Source organism: Sardina pilchardus, chromosome 2 (genome assembly GCF_963854185.1).
Source record: "Sardina pilchardus chromosome 2, fSarPil1.1, whole genome shotgun sequence".
Classification (NCBI taxonomy): Eukaryota; Metazoa; Chordata; class Actinopteri; order Clupeiformes; family Clupeidae; genus Sardina; species Sardina pilchardus.
In genome coordinates, this window is record NC_084995.1 from 36,297,911 (window position 1) to 36,323,044 (window position 25,134).

The 25,134-nt window shown below is 40.5% G+C and overlaps 2 protein-coding genes across 3 annotated transcripts; one reads left to right on the forward strand and one right to left on the reverse strand.

Moving 5' to 3' along the window:
- Positions 1-2,776: 2,776 nt before the first annotated feature.
- Positions 2,777-5,600, reverse strand: shhb (sonic hedgehog signaling molecule b). The gene is made up of 3 exons (XM_062529119.1): positions 5,301-5,600; positions 3,774-4,035; positions 2,777-3,456 (listed from the first exon to the last, which is right to left on the reverse strand). Exons 1-3 carry the CDS (start codon positions 5,598-5,600, stop codon positions 2,777-2,779), a joined length of 1,242 nt encoding a protein of 413 aa, XP_062385103.1.
- Positions 5,601-16,552: 10,952 nt separating this feature from the next.
- On the forward strand, positions 16,553-25,007 carry dnajb6a (DnaJ heat shock protein family (Hsp40) member B6a). Of its 2 annotated transcripts, none has more exons than XM_062529128.1 (10): positions 16,553-16,695; positions 17,683-17,783; positions 17,883-17,992; positions 18,855-18,920; positions 19,043-19,156; positions 20,589-20,744; positions 21,323-21,533; positions 22,318-22,388; positions 23,966-24,226; positions 24,317-25,007. In XM_062529128.1, exons 2-10 carry the CDS (start codon positions 17,719-17,721, stop codon positions 24,382-24,384), a joined length of 1,122 nt encoding a protein of 373 aa, XP_062385112.1. In that variant the 5' UTR covers positions 16,553-16,695; positions 17,683-17,718; the 3' UTR covers positions 24,385-25,007. The 2 variants fall into 2 exon arrangements, with proteins under 2 accessions (XP_062385112.1, XP_062385120.1); XM_062529136.1 differs by having other exon boundaries at positions 16,571-16,590.
- Positions 25,008-25,134: the final 127 nt, after the last annotated feature.

The following is a 25,134-nucleotide window of genomic DNA, read 5'->3' on the forward strand; positions in this document are numbered from 1 at the left end:
GAATACCACTTCAGTATTTGTCATTCACTTTAGTTTCTGCCCTGTTATTTCAATCTACTTCTTGCTACTACAAATCTAGTGAATAAGTGACTGTAAACCTGGTCACATTATATGTTTTTGAACTCATACTCCACGTCTTTGGGTGGTATGATTGAATAGTAGATCCACTGTATTTGCTTAGTTCTGCAGCACCAAAGCAGCACGTGTTGAAGACTGTCAGGATTGCGGAGGATGTCCTGATCGATGGGAGGATGACTTGGGATGACGAGATGCTTTGTCTTCCTGTTCATCAGGTTCGTTCCGTTAATAGTTCTTGTGTAATACACCTTTTGGAATGAGGCTTGCATTCATGCAGCTTGCCTCTACTATCTATGGTAATGGGTCAGCACGGCTGCTTGAAATGAAGTTTGATTTCACATCAATATACCGTAGTCATTATATCGCAGCTTCATACTTTTAACATTTTCTTGTGTTGTCTTTGTCTATTGTTCTGCATGCAAGCATCAGCACTGAAGTGCTCTCCAGTGCCATCAGGTCTTTGTGAGGACATTTTATCCTGTTTGCCTGGGATTCTTCCTGCCTGCGTTGACTCGAAATGTGCTGTTCTGTTGCTCTAATCTTTTCAACAGTGTCATAACTACATTTCTGGTGTTCAAGATCCATGTTTGGTGCTCAAAGACCAGGTTACCCCACCCTGATCTTTCCCATTAGTCTGGTGAGTTGTACACTTCTACACTCTTCTACACTCTACAGTACCTTTGGGTGAGGTTTAGCTCTAACCCAGGTCTCTTGCTCTAGGCATCTGATACAGTATTCTCACTATTATTCTAAACACACTTTGTAGTTGTGATAATGTTGATATATTTAGACATGTTACTTGTGTGCGATCTATGCACATTACTTAGTTAATTATCTTGGCATACTCGTTAGTCCAGCAACTCCCGACCGCTCCCAACCCCCCCCCCCCCCCCCCCGCCCCCCCGCCTCATGGTCTTGTGGGTCGGAGGTCATAAGGGTGCTCTGAGAAATTATTGATTGGCTGATACATATATTCACTGCTGTTGTGACATCTGTTAGGCCACCTGCCATTAGATAGACTCCCTTAGCTGCATTAAAAGGCAGATAAAGAACTGACTTGTGCTGAAGATTAGACTGTTACGAGACGGGGGGTTATGAGACATCACTAATGGCTTGTTATAATATTTGTTGCTTATCCAGACCACATTACGCCAGGCTCTGAGTTTTTATTAGAGCAAATGCTAGGAGTAACTGTGATGCTTTTTTTCCTCAAAGCCAGTAGAGGTCACACTTGCACTTGCATGTTCCGGTGCATAAGACAAACTGAGCTCACTTTTAGTCTTTTCTGTTTAATAAATATATTTAATACAGATTGCAACAGCTTGGCATCAGAGTTGCCAATGGCATTTAAAGGGGACCGGTAAAGCTCGGTTTGGGCAGTCTGGCCGTTAATGTGGTCAGAAATACTATCTGGATGTTTAATACATCTCGTTAGAGCAGCAACTAATGATTATTTTCGTAATCGATTCATCTGTTGTTTATCCTCCGAGCTATTCTATTTGTTTTTTGGTTTGGAAAATTTTTAAATTTTGTAAAAAAACAAAACAGTCAATCAGTGTTTCTCAAAGCTCAAGATGACGTCCTCGAAACAATTATTTTGTCTACAAACTAAAGATGTTCAGTTTACTGCTATATTAGGTAAACTAGAAAATATTTAACTTTAACGGTCGATTCAGACTGCCAACATGGTGTGTGCATTCTGTCTGTCTCTGCTGTGTCGCGTTTTATGTGAGCATTCATACCAGAAAATGTCTCTAATGCGGCACTGCTGTGGCCAGTCGGCCTATTAAAACCTCTCTTTTGGCTGGAAATGCTTACAACACGCTTGCCTGTCACATGAAAAATAAGCACCAGTCCTACGTATATCTAGCTGGCATGCGTTTTCAGCATGGCTTGAGCCGCACCTGAGACGTGCTGGTCACACAGGCAATGTGCACTCTCACGTTAACATGGGATGAAATAAAAACAGACAGGTGACACGGCTGACACGCAGTTGCCACGCATCTGGTGTGAATTGGGCGTGAGGAGCTGGATTCTTTGAAGAATTTTTGGTTCTGTTCTTACAGAAAAGTGCTCAAACCTATTAATTGATAACCAAAATAGTTGGCGATGATTTTAGTTGACAACTAATTGATTGATTGCTTAATTGTTGCTGCCCTATACATCTTGTACTAACAGAAACGTGGAGATTATCTGATGGTGTCAAACCTTACTCTGTATAGAAAACATAATGAACTAAACATTGTGAAATTTCATAGTTCTGGTGAGTAGTGAGGTAAACTAAGAGGCATACATCTGCAAAGTGATTTGGACAAAGGTGCTACACAATGCAGTCAATCCATCAATCCAAACCATTATATAGTACTTACAGTATCTTAAATAATCTTGCATTTCAATTACTTCTACCAATTGCCCAAATCTATTTTACAAAGTGTGTATAAAAATATAATTTATGGGCACAGGCTATGTATCAATAACATATACTTCAGATTCTATGAGCAACATTTTGCAGCAGTCCCACCAAAATTGGTTTCAATCTTGATATGACCAGGTCAGCTTGCCGGTATTTCATTCCATTTATGATCTTGAGTTAAATCCCTCAAATAGAAAGATTTTTTAAGGAACCATGTTCTGTCTAAACTGCCCCGTCCTGATTTTATAAATGAATACCATTTGTTGATTCTGTCATTTGGTCTTTTTAGCTCCAGTTCAAAATTCCCAATGGGTGGAATGAATCATTGTCCAGTAGCCAGATCCCCACATGGAACAGCATCTTTGAGTACCAGTGGACCCCGTCCCCTTGATAGGTAATGTTCGATCCTCCCGTGGACAGAAATAACGATGTGAATCGATAGGTCAGTCGAAGAGGTGCGAAAGCCCAGTGTGCCCATGTGTGAGACTCTATCACAGCGTAACAAGATGCCAGCACTTGATCAACCAGTATGGTCCCATGTGCAGTTACTGGAGCGAAAGAACTGTGGTACTCCTCAGTGTAAATCCTTTCCACGGTGGCCGCCTTCAGTTTACCTACAGCCTCGTCGAAGACAAACACTTTGTGACCAGGCTTTACTTTACTGGCATACGTTATCAACATTTCTGAATTGTCCGTTGAACTTGAAGTGAAAATCAGATGGGCAGCTGTTAGTCTGAGTGTTTTTTTCGGCTCTGAGGTTTCAATGACATAAAATAGCCTCTGTGTTTGAGTGTCTTGATCTATAAACATGAGAAAATCACTGTACACGATGTTCCCCTGTTCGTCTGCAGCCTGGACCTTGTCACCCAACTTAAGGTCTTTGATGTACTTTGTTGTACCATCCCTGAGCGTGACCAAGGATGATCCAGGGAAGCACCCTCCCGATTTAGCTGCCACTGAGTTTTCTGTTGGAAAAGACATGTTGGGTAAAACAACAAAATCTTACTAACTTTTATAGAATCAAGCTACTCCAAGTTAAAGTCTAACCATTGGTCATTGTCTTTTTTTTCTAGTTATAGACCAACTTGATTAGTCAGAGACACTCCTTCAGAAGGTGGCATTTCAAAATCATTTAATCAGGAAGCCAATGATCCAGTCACATTCTTAGAGCAGAGAATAGATATGAGAAGAGAATGAATTTGGCACATTAGCTAATTCAGTGGAAAGGCAAAGGCACCTTCAATAGCTTAATCAGCCCTGATTAAAATTGACATAGACTTACCTGCTTTAACTGAGCAGTGCACATGGGCTTTAGATTCGTAATGGACCCAGTCAAATCCAGCCTCCACGGCAAGCCTCGACAGCATTCCATATTTGCTTTTATCCCTGTCTGAAGTGGTGATGTCTACGGCACGTCCCTCATAGTGCAATGACTCGTCGAAATGATGTCCATCTTCATCCCAGCCCTCCGTGACGCGCAATAAAACTCCTGGCCACTGGTTCATGACTGAAATGGCCAACGAATTCAGTTTTTCTTTACATCGCTAAATGAAGGGAAAGGGTTTAATGTTAGTACTGTAAGGAAGGATAGCATCCATCACCGCCACAACAAGTCTGGGTTGTGTAGCCTAGCCTGTGTATTGTGACTCGACCAGATAGTTTGTTTGTAAACCTTTTTTGTTATGTCTGCGCGTCGCGCAAAACAAGTTTAAATTAGCTGTCATTGTCAAACACCATGGGTTCTCTGCAGAAACCAATATAGTGCGCATGGACACATTTGTATCAAATAGGCCTCGACTGCGGAAGTACGCATGAAAAGAAAAGCGTGTTGGCTTTTTTCTGACTGCAATGAGTCGACCGCATCGAATTTGGTATTGTAGTCTCTTGATATGTCTATGTCTCGGGTCGGTCATTTACAGCTGTGCGTCCACCCCAACTTTGGGCATTGAGGAAAGAATACTGAGGGCAGCACATGAGATTAATGTGAACCATAACAAAGTTAACTGCACGTCATGGTTTGTTTCTTACAGTTCAGTGCCTTGGGGTCATATGTAAATGTAAAGCCCACGGATCGATAACAAAGCAAGTGGAGCTGAAAATTGAAGCAAGTTTACAGTTGGTGTGCTACAAGGAGCCAGGGCAGCCGTCTCGGTAGAGGTAGCCTAAATGAGTAAGACATACATGATTGTCCACTGAAAAGACAACAAAAAGGATTACCGTATGTGTCTGATGTGATACTGGCATTTAGCCTACATTGTAGGAGACACACCTCCTCTGTCGAATAAACCAACCGTCAGTTAACATCTTTTTGTATTTTTCAGCTGCTTTCGTGATGAAATTGGGTTTACAAATAGGCTGGCCACAGAATTAATATACATTTCTGGTTTAAATTCCCACGATCACGGATTAGCTGGTCGGGTCGAGGTAATGCCATTAAAAAAACTTGAGAGTTGACAGATAAGCCTATCCTGAACGAAATATCGACAGCTCACACTTTGTAACAAGTGCTAATTACATACGTGACAGTTTAATCATCATTGTACTGAAGTTGAACGATAAGTGACTGATGACAGGTTACAGAGGGACTTCTCTCGGAACAGGTTATCCATGGGATGCTTGCGCACATGACGCATAAGACGCGCAAAGAAAGTTTTTAATCGACAACCATATAATCATAATCAATTTAATTTATATTCATGATCTAGCTCAATAGTTACTCAGATTCTTTCCATAAATATGACAGTGACAAGTATTTTTGATAGAGATGACATCGCATCTCGAGATTTTCGTCCTCATAACTTATCTCCACCTGTGTCATGAGTCGGTCTGCATTGGTATTTTCCTCATCCTTAAAGATAATGTCGGGGTTGTAATTTGGAGTGAGTTCCTTAAATCGCTCTGAATTTCTTGTGATCTTGCCCTCGAATTTGCCACTAGCCCCGAGGGTTTTCTCCGCGACGTTTGGAATGAATTGTTTGTACGCTAACGGCGTCAGTTTTGACGGGTGTCTCCGTTTGCCATAACCTCTGCCAGGACCACAAGCCAGTCCACAGGAAACAAAAAATAGGTAGACGAATCCGCACAGTACAATTTTCCTGAAAAGCACCATTACTTTCGGTCGCATTATTTGGCTTTCTGTGGATCACAATCGGTATCCACTCCCGGAGTTCTGGCGCCCCCACCTATCCGCGTTGGGTCGATGTAGTAGTCCAGCGAATGCTACCGAAGCAGGTGCATCAGCGCAGCGACCTCTCCGGGGTAAGACCGATAGAGCGCATTTGAGTTGTAGTTCGAGACACGTATGACTTAGGGTTGTTTTATGGGTTAGTGCTAGGGAGGGTGGCTAAACTCACCAAGAGATTGCTGTATCCCATGTATTACAGTATGAGGAGGAGGAGAACTCATCGGCTTGACCAAGCTCATTTGCTTAATGCCTCAGTGTCTACAACATATGAGACAATATTAGCTACAGATTTTCTTTTTTCCTCATTAGATTTTGTTTTGCAAATTTATTAGTGAAAATAAAAAAAAATATTTAAACGTATGCATTTATTACACCTGTAACATCATAGTTTTTTAAGATCCATTAAAATGGCAGATTCAAAGCAAAGTTAAGTGTTCACACTGTAGCTGCTTCCAGAGAGGTATTTCTGGTTTAGCTTCAGTTATCAAAGACGAGTGATCACCAACTGAAGAATTAAGATGAAGTTATCTATCTTCTGACTGGCCTGACTGGTTAGGCTTTGATGTTGTCTAATAGTGAGTACAAAATGGTCTGTACATCAGCGAAGCGGAGAGATAAAATGTGTCAGGGTCCAGAGTACAGCTTACCCTCGGCCCTCACCAGCAGGCTTTAGTTAGCTATTGGCATGTCAGCAGGCAGAGAGAGCACTGGGCTAGTGCCTAGGTGTCCGCTATGTGTGTCTTCTATCCCCATCCCCTGATATCGTGATTACAGACAGTAGAGGGGCATCTCCCTTCACCTCTATTGTGGAAGGTGGTCTAATTGCCATCTATGTCAGGGAGACCTTTGATTCTGACATGTATGGCCGACACCAAAAAACCCAACTTAATTGTGAAATAAACTCGCCTACTTAATGTCCCTCCACTTACCAGTGCCAGGAAGTGTCAGCTCTGGCATGTAGCATTTGAATGTGTTGGATCAGACATACAAACCATATTATTGATGTTCATCGTGTACGCCTGAGTCAGAAAGGAAAGAGAACTTTCAGTTAAGGTAATGGGAGGAAATCCTGTATTTTATTTTTAAAAGTGACATTTGGGTGGTTGATGGTATAAAATGGACAGTTATTTGCAGTTATTTGTTTTGTTTTTGTTTTTCACATACACAAGCCTACAATAACGTGAGGATTCTGAGGACAAACTTGAGTAACGATCTTGATACTTACAGTAAGACTATGCCAGAGCTGTAGAGGATGGGGGGAAAAACAGTTCTACAGATTAATACATATAAGAGTTTAGAACTCTGTTTGAAATATGTCAGCACATTCTCTCTAAGCATGTCTGGTGTGATCTTCAGATACTCTACATTGAGTGTGTAGACCTAATGGGGCACAGCACTGTGTTAGTCACCTGGTTCTCAGAATCCCAGTCTAATTTTAGTCAGCATTTGCCAAAGGGTCAAGATCTTATTAAAACAATTGAGAGGCTCCTAGGCACCATGTGAAATGTATTTACATTATGATTAAATGTAAGTTCTCCATTAACATGAAAGCAGTTGAATGTACTTGCTCATCAGCATTATTTTATAACATGATGAAAATGGTGGTTGTCTAGGCTATTGGTTTTCGGTTCATTAAACATGAAAATAAATAACTGTATAATCTTTGGTACGTCACTGTGTAAATCATACACCATTTTTAGTGTAAATAAGGTTGTTAACATGTCTCAAATTCCTCCATCACTAATACCTAATAGAGGAAGAAAAAACAAAAAGGTCTGTGTTCACAGTGCAGTTAAGGTCACTCCGTTATAATACCCATAACCACATGTTTGCATGAACAGAACGTTTCAAGCAAGTGCATAAATGTTTCACACCCGTAAAGATTTCACCTGACTTTGGGTCACTTGACTGAGATTGCCACTGGCAATCCTCTCGCTGTCTGCCTATCTCCTGTTATTCATGTAACCGTTAACAAAGATCTTGTAGCATGTACTTGACCTTTTGACTCTCGAATGTCAGTTGGAGTAAAACTTGTTGTTAGAATGAATAGATTGGCCAGCACACACTCTGCAGGCTATTGATCTCACAGAGAAGTGACTGGCCAGCCCTTTTAATTCACTTCAGCTAGACCATATAAGACAATCTAAAGGGCTGAAGCAGTATGTGGTTTGGTGGTTATCCACCTCCCCCTGGTGGTGATATGCTTTGCTTTACTTGATAGTTAGGGTATCATCTGTTTTGTCATCTGAATTGTTTGTTGTATGATATGGTTCCACATGCACACAGCGCAAAGGGTATGGTAGTGATTTCAGAAGTAACCCTCCAATTATTTAAGCAATCTGCGTTTAAGCCTGGTTTGAATGAATAACCCAATCTCACATTACACAGCTCCTGTTTTACTTGGACTGTGGTAATATTGAATCGTGAGGAGACAAGGACTCCTTCCCTTTTGGAGCACAAAAGGTGATTGTATAGACTGTACTTGCAGTTGCCCTAATCTTTGAATCCTTACCTCTCTATAACATTACAAAATTCTTATACAAAAAAAAGTCAAGTTGGCCTTAACCTTTTGAAACAGAATATTATCCCCCATACTGTATTCAACCCGCAATGTTTTTAAAGGGACATGCCTTCGTTGTGAATGAAATGATTTGATCCCTGTTCCGGTGAGTCTCGCATCCTATAATAAAACCTATTCATGTCATCTGAGACTAGCCACTGTGCTGAATATGCAGCTGCCAATGTCCTTGCACCCTGTGCGTGAGTACTTTTGGCCATAGTTTAGGTATTCATATGAAAATGATGACTTGTGCACATATTTCCATAATTTCCAACTCTGCTTGGCAGTAATTGGCTGAAGTATCGCTAACAAATGTCCTGTGCTTCCTAATAGGTCAGTGTGACACAGATTTCAGTTCATGCTTGAAATACTGAGAGGAAAACCCCAAGAGCTTCAAAATTTGCAAAACAGTGTTTATCGAGTGAAGAATAATGATCATGGATAATCAAAATGAGGCCATTTTTGGTCAGTGCATTCCCTGATTTACGCTGTCTTCTGTGGACAAGCAATTTAGTAATTGGCTCTTCATTTGAAGTAGTATACCAGAAGTATCAAGTAGTTAACCTACCCTGCGCTAACCTACAGTAATGTGGATCAGTTAGTGAAAACCAAGATCTCTTTCATTGTTCAGTCTATAAATTATGTGTATTTCAAAATCAGAAGATCCTGTTTTGATGGAGTATGATTTTAAGAATTTGGTATTGGATTGCTCTGTGAGGTGAATAGTGAGGTGCTCTGCTCGGACATACTGTTAACAGGGCTCCCATGGGTCATGGAATTTCTGTAATATCATGGAAACTTGAAAAAATCTATTCCATACATGGAATATCAGGGAATTTTATCATTTGTAGGATAAAAGTCATAGAATATCAGGGAATTTTGTTGAAGGAGTTTAACATTTACCTGCCAAAATACATTGATGCAAATATATTTCCATGCAGAATTGGTGGATATCTGGTAATTAGCTTTATTGCTTGCTTGAGTGCTTGTGGTTAGCCCAGCTTTGTGTATTCAATGCCCATTTATTCATTTCCCACTCTGTATGTGGTGGTGTGCAATGCCCTGATGAAGGTCTAAGGACCGAAAGCTTGGTAGTAAAACACTCTTTTTGCATGGATCCATGTGCAGAGATTTTTTTCCTAGATTCATTTCCCACTCTAAAACAAGTCAAAGATTCATGAACGCTAGCTACGCGACTACTATGACATCGTTGGTCAGTATATTGTACGATTCATTCATAGTAGGTAATGGGAATTCAGTTACGTCCGACTTAGAGTGTGAACCCTGTGTTAATATTCACATGTTATCTGTGAGGCCCATATTTTGGTGCAGTGTAAGACAAAGTACCCACCAATGGTTGCCCCTCTATAGTAGCGTCCCTGCTGCTGTTCTTCAATATCAGTTTAGCAGGACAAGTTGCTCAGTAAAACAACAAAGGAGAACAAACTTCAAAAAGGAGAACCTCCATTTTCATTAGTCTAATTGTTTTTTTTTTAAGATTATTTTTTGGGCTTTTTATGCCTTTAATTGGATAGGACAGTAGAGAGAATGACAGGAAGTGAGTGGGAGAGAGAGCTGGGGTGGGATCCGGAAAGGACCACGGGGCGGGAATCGAACCCGGGTCGCCGGCGTGCGGTGCAGGTGCCCCAGCCAGTTGCGCCACGGCTGGGGCCATTAGTCTAATTGTTTAACGAATTGTTTGGCTGTATGCAGAGCGAAGGGTCAGGTCGTTTTGGAAGGTGTGAAAAAGTCACCATGAGATGTGAAATATGGATTAAAATGCCACTTGTTAGCACGTCTTGACACGTCTTCTCACGTGACTTGACACGTTACTGGAAATAGTTACAAACTATTTTGGAAAAGTATGTCCGTTTGTTCCATATTATTTTAAAAAATCAGAGTGGTTCTGTTTCATGCTCAGGAAACATGTGCATGTCTGCAAGCAATGTCCAGAAGGAGAGGAGGAGCACATGGTTGTGTACGCCTGCAAAATATATTCTGTCAGAAATAGTTTAGTGTCCCTCACAGCTTTGTATGCTTCACTCTCTCTCTCTTTCTTTCTGTCTCTGTCTCTATCTGTCTCTCTCTCTCTCTTTCTCCTGTTGTTTTTCTTGGAGAATGTGCCACAGAACGCCTGATCTCTTCAGACTAATACATTGTTTTCACTCTAATTACATGAAACATGGAAAGGAGATTATAAATGTGTAAGGAATTCAAACAAAGCTCTGCTTGAAGGATAAACCAACGCACAAAGCTGTAATAGTGCGCTACGAATGCATGGGAAATGGTTTTCTTCTTACTCAGAGTTGGGAGAAGTCATTAGCACAAGTCAGTCGTAAGATGGTTTCATTTGGTCTGTATTTATGGCTTATTATACTGTGGAGCATATATCCAAAACATTATAAGGATATAATGGCAACACTCCAGTCCAACTGACGTACAGTATAGGCCCTTGATCCCATTTCAGACATAGTGAGAACACATCCATAGTGGTCCATCCAAGTCAAATGGAAGATTAACTATTATGAATGTCTATTCATTACTTATCAGGGATTGAACATTATTATTTAATGTACACATATTTGTCTTAAATGCATAAAATGTTTTGCAATCCATGCCATGAGGAACATATGATTGATACGGATGTGCTACAGACTGTATGTAAACAGCAGCAGCCACCACTGCCTTGGAAATTAGCCTGCACTCATGTTCTGCTGTAGTATTTCCACATCTCTGGTAATTTCACCCGCATTAGAGTTGATATTTTTCATAACTTGTCTTAGCCTGCTTCCCTTTTTTCCTGGTCCAAATATCAAGTGACACATCAGACTGTTACAATGGAGAATTGTTGCAGTGGAATGCTTACCTGACATCACAGTTTGCTGTGCAAAGCTACTTAAATAGTGATTAGACAGAAAGGCTTTTTTAAAGGCGAAACTATAATTGCACTATGCTCACCATGACTGTGCCAAAATAAAAGGCTGCCAAAAAAGCATGCCTCACAATAGCCGTTAGCCATTTGGCAAATCTGTTGACGTCATAATCATGTATCACTCCTCTCCCACTTTGATGACTTGTTTCTGATGTTTTCCCATGTTTCCGCATTCTACTTGCATGCTTGTTTATTGGTTTCTCTGGTTGTGTTACTGTTGCTATATATATATATTCAGTTTGCCATCACACTTCATGCTGAAGATTTGGTAAACTTTGTATATTTTTCGTAGGTTATGGTTCATGATGTATGAAAAATATTTCCCAAGTAATATTTAAGTAACACAGAATCATACACAATAATGTTTGTTGTTGTGATATGTCCACCATCCACTTTGGACATATTTTGTCGTACTGAAAAGCTTATGTACTGAAACATTAGCATCTGTTTCATGCTTTATGTGCACTTCACATCATGGCATCGTTATGTACCAACAGACCACACTTGACTGAAAATGCAGTGTGACAAGCACAGGAGATCTGTCGGGCAAGCTGCACTTTTCTTACTAATGCATTTGCATTTATGGGAAGGGTGAGGAAAAGGGGCAGAGTATCGCGTCAACATTTCTTTCAGTAAGTATATTTCCAATGAGGCAATTCACATGAAATTTAAAGAAATCTAAACAATAAAGTTGAGTTATGTTTAATAAAGTGAAATGAGACAGGAAAAAATGTATTGAACATGATAAGGAAAAGCTGTACACCAAGGCAAGGATAGGCAATGAACCAGCTGAAATCTGTAAGTAGTTAGAAAGTAATTGTACCTCCTATCTGTGTAAATTAATATTGGTACATACTGTATGGACAATAAAAAAGTTTTTTCGTTACACAAGAAACATCTCATGATGGATAAAAGCAAAGAGCTCTCCCAAGACCTTAGCAACTTCTCAGCTTATTGTTGCAAAACGTATCAATGGAACTGGTTACAGATGTATTTCAAAACTTCAGAATCTTCCAAGCAGCACCGGGGCCATTCCATTGCAGGTGGAAGGAGCATCACTGCATCATCAACCAGCTACGCACAGGAGCTCCTCGTGAGATTTCTGACCAGGGAGTCAAGAATAGTAAGAAGAGTTGCCCAAGAGCCAAGGACCACTCAGAGAAAGCTCTAAGCCTCAATACTTACAATACATCGCTCATGCTAGGAGACTTCAGTCATGAAAACTCCCCTTTAAACATGGAGTACATGAACTGAACGACTGGCAAAAGAGGATTTTATGGGAAATGTGTACAGGAATTAGCACTAATGCTTGCTTACTGATCCATAATGAGATTTATTTCTATTTCATAATCTTTTTCCCAGCCACATTTTCATGGATAGGTGTAGAGGGAAAAGGAACCTGAAACCTCATGACCTATCAGCTCAACACATTTGGCTTCCACCAAAATGTAAGTGACAAGTGAAAATCACAAAATGAAGGGTCATGCCTATAAAAACTGTTTTGGTAATACTCTTCGATTACTTTCCTCTTTTGAGATTCACTGGTCTAAAGAAGCCTTCTATGACAGTTGCCTTGTATGAGATGTTACAATGGCCATTGTTTTTTTTTTTTTCTTTATTCACCATTGACTTCTATGTTGGCTCAAAAGCACTTAAAAAACACATCAGCCTTTGTAAATATCATGGGCCCTATCGTACACCCAGTACAATGTGGCGCCAAACGTGACGTAAGTCTTGTTCATATCTTACTGAGGAATTTTCGGCATTGGGACCACAGGTGTGTCAGTTTAAAATATAGGTGTGGTCAGGCGCATGATAAAAAAATCTCCCTCTAAAAACCTGGTGAAAGGCGAATATAAAGCACAGCTAAAGACGCATTGTCACAAGATGTAAGCAGCTCTTAGCAACAAAGTCCCAAACGACTCTTCTCCAGGATAAATATCCTCAAGACTCAGTCATCATTGGTGGCTGTACAATTGAGCAGGTGCTGGGCATTCACATAGGCAGGTCATTCAAATGGACTGCATGTTGAACATCTCTCCAGACTGGGTCAGAGACTTCCTTAGCTCTGGAAAGTCTTATCAGGTATGGAGTGGCAGCCTGGTTTGACTCTCTTTAGAGACGATTCAAACCAAAAATAGAGAAACTAGAGAAAACAGCCATGAAGGTGATGAGCAGGAAAGAATACCCATCCCTTCAATCTATTTTTTTAAAAGGGTCACTGTGACCCAAGCACACACAATCCTAGATGAACTGTCCCATATCTTACACACTGAACATGAATTATTACCATCTGGGAGGCAGTTTAGAGCTATTAGTCACAAGAGCAACGGTTTTAAGCTCTCCGTTCAACGTCGGTAACGCTCTTGAACAAAAAGAATGGAAGTAAGAAAACATCACAAAACCATATAGTTGGTGATCCGGCAATTCCATTTACTGTGTTTTAATGCTTGCAGAATTCATGCTTTACTTATTTATCTGTTTATTTATTTACAACTATTTATTGGCATATTTTGACACTGGATTGTAGGGCTATTGAGGTAAAAGGACTGTGTTATTGCCTTACCCCACTATGTGTAGACAGAGGGGGAAGCATTGAGACAGGGCAAGAGAGGTGAGGTGTCCAACCTTTGCGTCTGTGGAATGGGGCCGTGTATTTAACAAAGCAGACTGCTGTGTATGTTGTCACTGTATGGTTTGCTCTGTCTTACATGTATGTTTGTCACAGCCTCACAGTGTATTAGTCTTATGTTTGTCACAGGCATGTTATTAATATGATGTAGCAGCGATGGTACCACTAAAATACATTTTCCTCATGAGGGACAATAAAGCTCATCTTATCTTATTTGTCATTAGAAAATGATTGGGGTAAGTGTTGAATTTTTTCAGGATATATTTTCGATTGTATCCCCTTATCAGTCAATACATGTATTTTGAGCCCTGTAGTGATACTTAGATAACGACTCCAGTTCTCCACACAGCCTTGTTCATTAAAAAGAGGGCCTGATTGTGTTGCTGTGTCCCAGTTTGCCTTTCCCTGGTTTGAGTGCTTAATATATAGTTGGAGAGTCAAAGCTGCTAATAGCAGCATAATTCAATGTGATGTCCGTAGCAATTTCTAAAAATAGTCATGTTCGAATTATCTTCATTCCTCATCCTCTCAGATAGAACTAGTCAAATTATTTGACTGTGAATGATTTCCCTTGACTTCAGTTAGTCACCATAGATTTCGTCAGCTCATGTTTGCTGTTGCAGATATCTGAATAATGATTTGAGAATAAAAGGTTTTTGCAGTGATAACAGCATGTGGTGGAACACTTTTGTGGCAGTGTAATGTAGTTTTTAGTCCACACATTTACTCACTGATAAGACATTTGTACACCTGGGAAAACATTACAATGTCAAAGTGTGGGTGTGAGTGAGAGAGAGAGAATACATGTCTGTAAGGGGTGCATAAAATAGCAACTTAAGACCACACTTTTGTTCATTCCACCTCAAACCCAAGATATTTACACTTATGTCTTGTTAATGGGCTTTGAAGAGTGCACAGGTACAATACTGTACAGGCCCTCGTGTGGTGAGAGTGAGAAAAAACAGAGCAGGCAATCCAATTTACACAGCAGTTACTGCAACATTTAGTAAGGTACTGATCCAATGATTCAATCCCATTCTCACTAAAAGCACTGAAAGATCTCTTTCTGCATATTGACAGCTAAGGCCAAAATGATTCCTACCCCTGCCGAATTTTGATTAAAAATATATATATAATTTTACCCTTACAAACATTTTAATGAGTAAGTCAGTGAACTAGATGTATACATTTAAAAAGAATATAGGCTATCTACCTTTTTATACATGTATGCCTTCAATTATTCATAACCTTTCTAAATTATGGTTCTTATAATTAGTTTTTTTGGGATGTGAACTATAGTGTTTGAACTCTGTAGCTCCCTCCATAGATTCTTGATGTGATTGAAGACTGGGCTCTGGCCGGGTCACTCTAAAATGTTGATATTGTTTTCTGTTATCCTCTTCTGTCCCAGTTTTGCTGGATGTTTCAGATGCAACAAAATGCATCACCAACAAAACAGCCTTCATGAGCATGCTAACAGATGTAATACCAAAGCGCTGTCAGTTCCAAAATACAGTATTGATGGTGTCATGAGTTCTGCACTTTACATAGCTCATCCCCATAGTTGAGTGTGAGAAGGTGAACAACACCCAGACAGTAAAAATCCTGCCATGTATTCCATCTGTCTGCTCTTAACACAGGTGATGATATCAATTACTACTACTGATAACAACTGACTGATTTACTGGCTAAAGATTGTGCTAATTGGAATCAGCTGGTTTAGAGTGTGTTTGCCATGGTTTTATATCGGTGTATTTTCTGGATACCCGAATGTTAAGAATCCTCTACCAAATAGAGATTTGTTTGTAAAAACATTGTACAGGATAGAAAACTACATGGATTGTGAAATTGCTAACAATATGCATATTTCGTGACCTGGCCACAGATGTTTCATTAAGTATTGTTTTTCTGGCCGAAGAGTTATTTGAATCAGCTGCTAAAGAATGGTTGTTGCACTGTGGTAGGGCAGTTGAGAGGTGCAGCACCTTTTCTCCAATTCAGTGTGGCTATCAGTCAATGGACTTGCCCACAGCATTTGAAAGCAGAGTATAGGCCTAGGCTACCGGTCATTTGTTCATGATTTTTAAACTTAGTTTCATATAGTTAAATAATTTCTCTCTCTCTCTCTCTCCTATTTTTTTGGTTTACAGGGTTTTTAATGTAAATAATATATGAAATGCAGCTCCACACACCGCACCTTAATGTATCTAGCAGCCTGGTGTGTTTTGTGTCCGTGTCTATATGTGGTGGACTTTGTTAATTTCTTTGCTTCCTGTCTAAATATCTGAATACAGGTATGTGTGTGTGTTTATGAGGAGCAGCAAAGAGGGATGACATCATAGGCTATAGGCCATATTGTGGCCCAAAATCCACCTTTACAGGTTAACTTAATGTGACCTTCTCTTTTGAATGCGCAGTGTTTCAGTATTTTTCAAACATTCAATTTCACTCAAAGCCAGATATCCCCAACTTTTTGAGAGTAGGCTAGTGTATGTTTTGTATATTGTATTGTGATAGTCATTTTGAATGAAACCCACTCTGATGTCAATTTACTTTTCCCCGTAGTGAGAGTGTCAAATTCGTTTCAAAACGAAGTGGTAGTGAGTGGGCCAAGGGGTCCGGGTTAGTTTGGATAAGGCATAGACAGTAAAAGATAGGGAAAAGGCATAGACCTAAAAGAAAAGGCCTTAGAGATGACCACTGACCTCACAGGACGTGACGTCAGATTTAAACAACAAACGCAATGTGTAGAATTTCCGGGGATTCAGCAGCATTACAGGCAGCTAACGGTATAAGCAAATGACTTGTATCTAGATTAGTAAATACATATTGTATTTACTAAGACAAACTGGATAGAAATTAACTGACCAAAGAAAGCATTAAACCGCACGGTCAGGTAAGGTACACGTCTGATACCTCCTTGCTTGTGTCCGTAGCATGTAAGGCTGTGGCATCATCTGTAAACACATCACCGATAGCGATTTGGCTAGCTAGCATTGGGTTAGCGAGCTAACGTTACACAGAGAAAAGGTAGGCTGTGATCAATAGTAGGTTCATGTTATGACCGTTTTCGACAGCCATTCAAGCTATCTGTGGTATTTCAACTGGTGTTAAATGTCTCATGTTGACCAAAACGCTGACGAACCATGCAGCTGCATTAACTTCTGATTACATTTTGTGAGCAAGAACGTTTAGGATAAGTGGGTCGAGTAATGCAGATTCCATGCTAGTTCGGAAACTAGCCTGCTAGTATGATAATTTAATCTAATGTTATCGTCATGTTTGCTAGCACTTCTTCTGTTGTATCAAGGGCAACACCTGATTAGACTATGGTATTTACATAGAAGGACCGTTTGAAATGATCAAGAGGTTTTATACTTACTATCTCTGCAGCTTGTATAGGTAACGTCACCTTATCTGTTACCTAGCTATTGCGATGGGTCTTAATACGTGGCTCCTTAATGGATTTGTATTTTTCCTAAGAGGAATATTACCTTGGCGAAATGGGAAATTTATTCTAGTTTTCTGAACTGTGACCCCTCTCATTCAGACATGGATTAAAGCATTATGCATCCTTACCATGGACTAAGACTTCGTTTGGTGTTAAATGGGTTTTTTGCCTTAGATCTGTAACAGATTTGCCATTGAAAGCTTAAGTCCTGTCTTGCTGTGTAGATTTAAAATGTGTTTTTCAGGCTTTCAGTAATCATTTGACCAGGTTGTTGTCCTTGCTGCAAAATATCCTCTTTGATCCCATCCAAAAAATCTATGTGGTCAGCAACTCATCTGCTGCATGCTTTCTCTCTCTGTTTTTGAAAAGCACATGCATATGTTTTTCACATTTCTTGAGCTTTTCTCTAAAAATGTGATTCAATTTTTGTAGGCTGTCTGAGGTCAAACTTCAGATTTTCTCAGCACCATGGGAGAATATTACCATGTTTTAGGCGTGCAAAGAAATGCATCTCAAGAGGACATTAAAAAAGCGTAAGTGCATTATGACCCCACAGTTGTCTTTGGCATTGTTATGTTGACGCAATTACACTGTGGTACATAATGTTTGTATTTGTTTTTTTGTGAGTGTAGATACAGAAAACTTGCTCTCAAGTGGCACCCTGATAAAAACCCAGACAACAAGGATGAGGCAGAGCGAAGGTTCAAGGAGATTTCAGAGGCCTATGAGGTCCTTTCAGATGGTATGTTCTAGATGTAGTACAGAAGACGCATGGATGTGTGTTGATGGTTGTGTTTGCCTTTGTGAATTACTGAACTCTATCTCCATTTTATGCATTTATTGGTTTCATTTTCACTGCTCAGTAATGGTGCACTGTACATATCAAAGGCGAGCATGTATCTGAGGTGTCTCAAAGGTAATTTATTTATCATGATAAATAAATGCCATCCTCCATGCCATCTGGCTGTGTTTTTACTGTTAGAGTAATAAAAAAAGAAGTGGTTTCTTTGTTCTAAAAATAATGTAGGCTGTAAACTCAAATAATGTCTCTAACCAGAACAAGAACTGAAAATCACAAGAGATACAAGAGTGAAATGATTGATATCTCTCTAGTTAGCTACATCTGCACCTTTTGAGAATTTGCTTTATCTTCCCTGTAGAATCGGAAGATTGGCAGTTGTTCAGTTATACAGTATGTAGGAACTCTCCTGAAAGTCCACATTTTGTTTGACAGTTTAAATTTAAATTCTTTATGGACCGGAGAACTCACAGTTGAGGCAAATCAGAGTTGCATGAGGGGATCAGAAAGAAAGTTACAGACAAGCATTTTGGGTAAAGGCTATCAGATCATCTCCAAGCAGCTTGATTTCCCAGTGACGACAGTTGCACATATTATTAACAAGCTTAAGGTACATGAGACTGTGGCCAACCTTGTTGGCCAACCGATGAGACAAAATTGGATGGACTGACACGACTTTTGTTCACATTCTTTGTCCTTATTCTTGTGCTTCCTGTAATGATTCCCTTCAGTTTAACTTGTGTAGTAATTTTGAATTGTGTGATGTTTTTGTCTCTAGTTTACTAACGGTATACATCTTTTATAGCCAACAAAAGAAAAACATATGACTGCTATGGTAAAGAAGGCTTAACAGCAGGTGGTGGTGGTAGAGGTAAATATTCTCATCAGTATGTCAGTTAAACTACACAATACACAATCTTTTCTCATGGTGTCTTTTATAATGAACAGTATCCGTGTGATTTATTCTGTACGGTGTTCTGTGGTCTCTCTAAGCAGGTGGACATTACTCCAATGGTGACCACTTTACTGGAGGCTTTACATTCCGCAATCCAGAAGACGTGTTCAGGGAATTCTTTGGGGGACGTGATCCATTTGCAGATTTCTTTGGTGAGTCAGTGATTGTACATGCCGTTAGAAAAATGGCATCGTTGTGTTAGTCCAACTAAAACTGTTAAAATATGTGTGACCATGTTAGTCTGACTCTAATCGTACTAAGTGGAACATGTAAGCATGTTAGTCGGACTGAAATTGCACTACATTTTTCAAAGTCAGACCAACACACCCAGATAATGGAGTTTGGGTGTTGACGTATTCCTGCATGTATACGTTCAGTTGGAGCCATACTGGACTAGGTGCTCTATGCATGCTCTCTAACTCCCTCCCCAGGCTTTGGCCCAGGAATTGGCAGAAGAGGCAGCGGTAACTCTGACCACAAGGGATAACATGCATGTCACCTTGATATGCACATTTTTCGCCAGCTAATATGTTTGTCAATTTTTTTGATCTGTGACGTAATAGATCAACCTGAACCAAATGCTAACAAGCTGAGCATACTTTGGGTAATAAATTGATTAGTCTCACCTGCCTTTATACTCGGACAAGCACAGTAGTCCAATGAAATGACCTAGTCAAGCTATAATTGTAGCTTGACTTCACTGTGTATGTCAACGTACTGAGTGTTACATGATCAGCAAGACCCTCAGTGCCTCTCATTTGTCTTTTTATTAGTGGTGGGCCGTTATCGGCGTTAACGTGCTGCGTTATCGTGCAACTCTTATCGGGCGATAAAAAAAATATCGGCGTTAATCTATTCTCAAAGTTGGGCTGGGAGCTGGGTCTATACCATGCAAGCTATGATCACTTTCACCTTGATATCTTAGCGCGAACGCCAATGTTTAAGAGTGCGCCTGAAAAAAGTCATTTTGAGGTTTCAAGCAGACAGCTGAATTAAAGAGGCAGAGTTGTTATATAGTAGGCTGCAATATGCATAAAGTGTGCCGTCATGAATATCAGACATTTCAATATGTAGAATAGGCTTATATCAATAATTTTGTAAAGAAAAAAATCTTTTATTGTGTTTCAAGCTTTTTCTAGACTTTTTGTTGTTAAAAAATCATTATATGAAAGGACAGCAATAAAAAGGGGACCTTTCAGCGTTAAAGGCGATGCAATGAAAAATGTGGGTGCATCTAAATTTTGTGCTGGTGCACCTAAAATTAATCTAGATTAATCTAGATTAATTTCAAGATTACAGTGAGATTAATCTAGACAAAATTAATCTATGCCCACCTCTACTTTTTATACATCCTCCCTTCCTTCCTCGGTCCTCGTTCCCACTGATCTAGATAAAGAACGATATGGCGGCAAGTCGGCAACAAAGGGAAAGTCAATCCAGTGTTAGTTATAGATCAGTGCGAATGAGCCTGGAGGACCGAGGATCGAGGAGAGAGATTGAGAGGCACTCTCTGAGTCATCCTGGCCCATGTATGCCCCATGACCGTATGTGAAAAGTATCTGCTTTCTCTCTTGGCCACGGCAGGTGGAGACCCTTTCGGTGACGACTTCTTTGCCGACGACTTCTTTGGTGGCCGGAGGCACCATCGGGGCGTGAGTCGGAGTCGGACAGCAGGGCCCTTCTTCGGGGGATTCGGGGGATTTCCACCGTTTGGCGCAGGATTTTCAGCCTTTGAACCAAGTGAGGATACTTGACTCCGTTCTGTTGATGGTTCTTTTTAAATACTTTTGGTGGACATTAATGGATTGGGGCAATTCAGTCATGGAATATCTCTTCCATAGCTAAAGATGGCTGTTTGAGGCCGAGTTTTGATACCTAATGCTTGCAGTCCTGTCCACAGCAATCTCAGTGGTCATGTTAAAGTTTGCGTGAGCGGGTGCTTGAGATTATAAAGATGGTGCAGCATGCTGTTGAAATGTAAATGTTCAGTTTCATCAACCAGTAAGATCTGTGGTGTCGCCTGCATTTATTCTCCATTCTGAAACACATCATCTATTGCCACAAGTGAGCAGGACGTCAGACTAGTTAGTTGCCTAGAAGAACTTTTAGTTTAGTTTAGTTTAGTTGGAACAGTTTCTGACTCCGTGACACAGAGCTGCAGCCCAGAAGAAACCAGTGTGATATTTTGATACCCTGCGTAGTTGTTCTCGGCCAAGATTGTTGAGCTCTCCGCTCCACTCTAAAATCTTTGATTCTCAGTGGGGGTCCAGGCTTTTCTGGTTCTGTGCTTATACAGTGTGTTCTCTCTTTGCCTGCAGGCTTCTCTCCCTTTGGGGCAATAGGACACGTGGGGCACATGGGACACATGGGACATATGGGGCACATGGGGCACATGGGTGGAGGCTTCACCTCCTTCTCCTCCACCTCTTTCGGAGGAGGCGGGGGCGGCGGCGGCGGAGGCATGGGCGGCTTCCGCTCCGTGTCCACCTCCACCAAATTCGTCAACGGCAGGAAAATCACCACAAAAAGGTATAGCTTTATCCCGTGGTTACTCTTTGTAGTTGATGCATGCCGACGTGTGAGCAATTTCAGATGTCGGGAATATCCAATCGACCTCTTGAAGTTGGCATGTTTGTGTAGTAGGGGTGGGCATAATTAATCGACGATCGAGAATTGATCATTAAGGATTTCGTCGGTCACAAATTTGTTATCGATTAAGCTATTGTAGGTTGCTTTGCGTAGCGTGAGTCTTGAAACAATGACATTAATTTCACTGTGTGGCAACATTTAAATATTTTACCAGCCGGGGGCAATATTTGACACCATTATCAGTTACCGGCACTACCTAATGTTTAATTGTTGCCACACAGTGAAATTGATTTCATTGCTTCAAGACTCACACTACGCAACAAACACACTGTATTGTTGTATTTTCATTGCATTTTAAATGTATAGAAAGTTGATGATTAACCGATAGTCGATCATTAATTCTCCCGTCGATCGACTAAGAAAATGTAATCGAATGCCCATCCCTATTGAGTAGTCACAAAAGGTGTGTGTGGCTCATCAGTAGCATCACTCAGTTCTTCTCTTTCTCTCTCTGTCTGTCTCTCTGTTGCTCTCTCTCTGTCTGTCTCTCTGTTGCTCTCTCTCTGTCTGTCTCTCTGTTGCTCTCTCTCTGTCTGTCTCTCTGTTGCTCTGTCTCTGTCTGTCTCTCTGTTGCTCTGTCTCTGTCTGTCTCTCTGTCTGCAACCCCCCCCATCTCTCCCTCTCCCTCTCCCTCTCCCTCCCCCTCCCTCCTTCTCTCTCTCAGGATAATAGAGAATGGACAGGAACGGGTGGAGGTGGAAGAGGACGGCCAGTTAAGATCTGTGACCATTAATGGTAAGGAACAGCTCCTGCGATTGGATAATAAGTAAGACCACAGGAGGTCTTCTGCCTGAACTCTATCTATATCCGTAGAAGCATTGTACTGAGATATGTACATCTGATTTTTTTTTTTTTAGGCTGGTCTTTTTAGAAGAAAGACCTAATTTTCTCTGAACTTCTGTTTAATGTATTTATTTGAACAGCTGTCAGTGTTTTAGCACAGGGTGTGTGGTCAGTGCATTTGCTTTAGTTTTGGGACCATGACATTGTACCACTGGAGTTGTCTGGATTTCCTTCTTGTCTGTTGGCTGTACAGTAGTTTTTTCATGGGTGGGTGAAGAGCAAATGCTGGGATAGTTTGGGTAGTGCTTTAGGGAAAGGAGTGCATCATGCATTTAACACAAAAAAAAAAGAACATGACTACATCAAGTGTTGAAAACTAATTGAATTGGATGAACGTTTCTATGTCTTTAAAAATTGTCTTTTTCTTTTATTTATATTTATTTTATGTATAAATGTATGTTATGTATGTCATTGAAATGTAATGATATGCAGTTTTAAGTAAAATGTTTTTTCTTCTTTTCTTTTTTTTTTCATATACGCATGTATGCCAACAAATGTTAATAATGTTAATGTTAATATGACATAACCATTCTAAAATCCGAAGTGGTGATATATACGTGACTAGAAGGACTTTTGTGTAATTTGTAAGACAATTTGGCATCAATAAATGGCTTTCATCCTTTTTATGAGGATGTGGGAGCTTTGGCTGCTGTGTGATATTCCGTGTCTAAATCTAATCTAATCCACTGACATTCACAAATGCATTCCTGTGAGAATTTTTGCATGCTTTAACCAGTCCATTGAAGCAGCTTTTACTGGTTACGGTATGTGTCAACGTTGTGTTTTAACCGATTTCACGTAATGGCTGTTTTCAAGTTTGGTTATCCTTTCTTCATAGTGAGAATTTAAAGTTCCGTTCTTTTAAATAATGCACTAGTATTACAAGTACAGTTACTTTGGGAGAGTTTCTTTGTCTTGTAGTGGAAATAGTGGAATTTTCTACTTAGAATCAGTGCCTTAAATAGTTTTGACCACATTGTTACTCTTAGCTATATCTCATAGGTAAATCTGTTAGTGTTTCTGCTGTTTTTTGGCCAAGACACATTCCCCAGTAATGGTATTTGTTGTGACTGGTTTTCTGGCATTGGCTTATTTTGGGTTTTGTCAAGTGACCTCAAAGAGTGAGGACTAGCGCATGCATGGCATCTTACTAACAAGAGATGTGTGTTCTTATTGTGCTTTGAAAGTGCAAATGTCTGGATCTTTTAAGGTACAGTATAATATTTTTACTAAATTCTCAATTTTGCTTGTGTCTTTGCTTATTATTGATCAAATGATCCATTCCGCATGGTTAGTGTATTATCCTAGAGTACTGATGTCAAATGAACTGATGTACTAGAATGTATTACAGTCAGTTCATTTGGCTGATTATGATAGGAGTGCCTGTTCGTCGTGTACCGTGTTTGGGTAGAAGCTTCTCCATCTGGACCCTGTCCCTGACCCTGACGTGTCCCATTTCTGTCCTGTAGGGAAAACCGAGGGGCTGGCCCTGGAAGAGGGGCACAGGAGCAAGGAGGAAGCGCGCCCTGGCTCCTCCTCCTCATCCCAGCAGAGCTCCAGGAGTTCTGTAGCCGAGCGGCCCGCTCCCAAGGTGGAGCATCAACACCAGCATCAGCACCAACATCAGCATCAGCACCAGCATCACCACCAGCATCATCAGCACCAGCATCAGCACCAGCATCAGCACCAGCATCACCACCAACACCAGCATCAGCCTAGCCCAGCCAGGGGTGAGTTCCGTTCCAGTACCGCATAGCACACCCACTGAGAGAGGGCCACATCTGACTGGAGGTTTAACTGCAAGTGTTGTTTGCCCGCAGGACGAGTGGACATGAAAAGAAAGAAGCCCGTGGAGCAGGACGGAGGGAAGAAGCACAAGGCAGTATGACCCCCCCGTCCCGGTCCCAGTCCCACTGATGCGTACGGGAGAGCCGGTGGCAGGATGCAGGTGGACTTCTATGCTGCTCGTCTCAATGCACCTCACCTGATGTTGCAAACACATGTATTGAGTGCACTTTCTCCAGTCAGGTAACTGCAAGATCTCAACCTGTGGCCTACATAACACTACATATCAATGGTTTTAACAAGATGCTGGAAGTATGTCTTAAATATGAAGATGTATGAAGTCCCTGCCGACTCAGAGTACAGATCAACTTTTGAAATTGAAACTTAGAGATTAGTGCACTCTGGCACTTGAATTTTCAGAGGGGGGGGAATATAAACCTTGTGGCTGACTTGCTATATCCTTCACTGGGGTCTTGGAAAAGACTCTTTTCATTTATCCATTTGCTTTACTGTAGCATAAACCTTGGGAACTAGACAACTGGCATTACATTAGGCCGTGTGGCTTCAGTAAGGGCCTGTCATGTGGTGCACCATTAAAAACTGCAGCCTGACTATTTTTCTTCATCTTATGTTGTGTAACCTTTATTACATCAATTTAAAGAGGTTTTACACTGTCTTTTGTTCTATTTATAGAATGATTAATAAATATTTTCACCTTTGACAGAACGCATGTCCTTCATTTTGTAGTAGTTGCCTATTGCCACACACAATAAAAAATGTTTAAGAGGGCACTTAAGGATATTAAGTGCCATTTAAGGATATTACAACTTCAAGATTATATGCATATTATATT

What these genes read in the sequence shown, in the direction of transcription:
- dnajb6a (XM_062529128.1), top strand. Translation starts at nt 17,719, where the DNA reads ATGGGAGAATATTACCATGTTTTAGGCGTGCAAAGAAATGCATCTCAA. An exon ending in TCCATTTGCAGATTTCTTTG is followed by an intron (nt 19,157 to 20,588) that starts GTGAGTCAGTGA and finishes TGGCCACGGCAG; the next exon opens with GTGGAGACCCTTTCGGTGAC. An exon ending in ATTTTCAGCCTTTGAACCAA is followed by an intron (nt 20,745 to 21,322) that starts GTGAGGATACTT and finishes CTTTGCCTGCAG; the next exon opens with GCTTCTCTCCCTTTGGGGCA.
- shhb (XM_062529119.1), bottom strand. Translation starts at nt 5,600, where the DNA reads ATGGTGCTTTTCAGGAAAATTGTACTGTGCGGATTCGTCTACCTATTT. An exon ending in CAGACCGACTCATGACACAG is followed by an intron (nt 4,036 to 5,300) that starts GTGGAGATAAGT and finishes CCCTTCATTTAG; the next exon opens with CGATGTAAAGAAAAACTGAA. An exon ending in GCACTGCTCAGTTAAAGCAG is followed by an intron (nt 3,457 to 3,773) that starts GTAAGTCTATGT and finishes CTTTTCCAACAG; the next exon opens with AAAACTCAGTGGCAGCTAAA.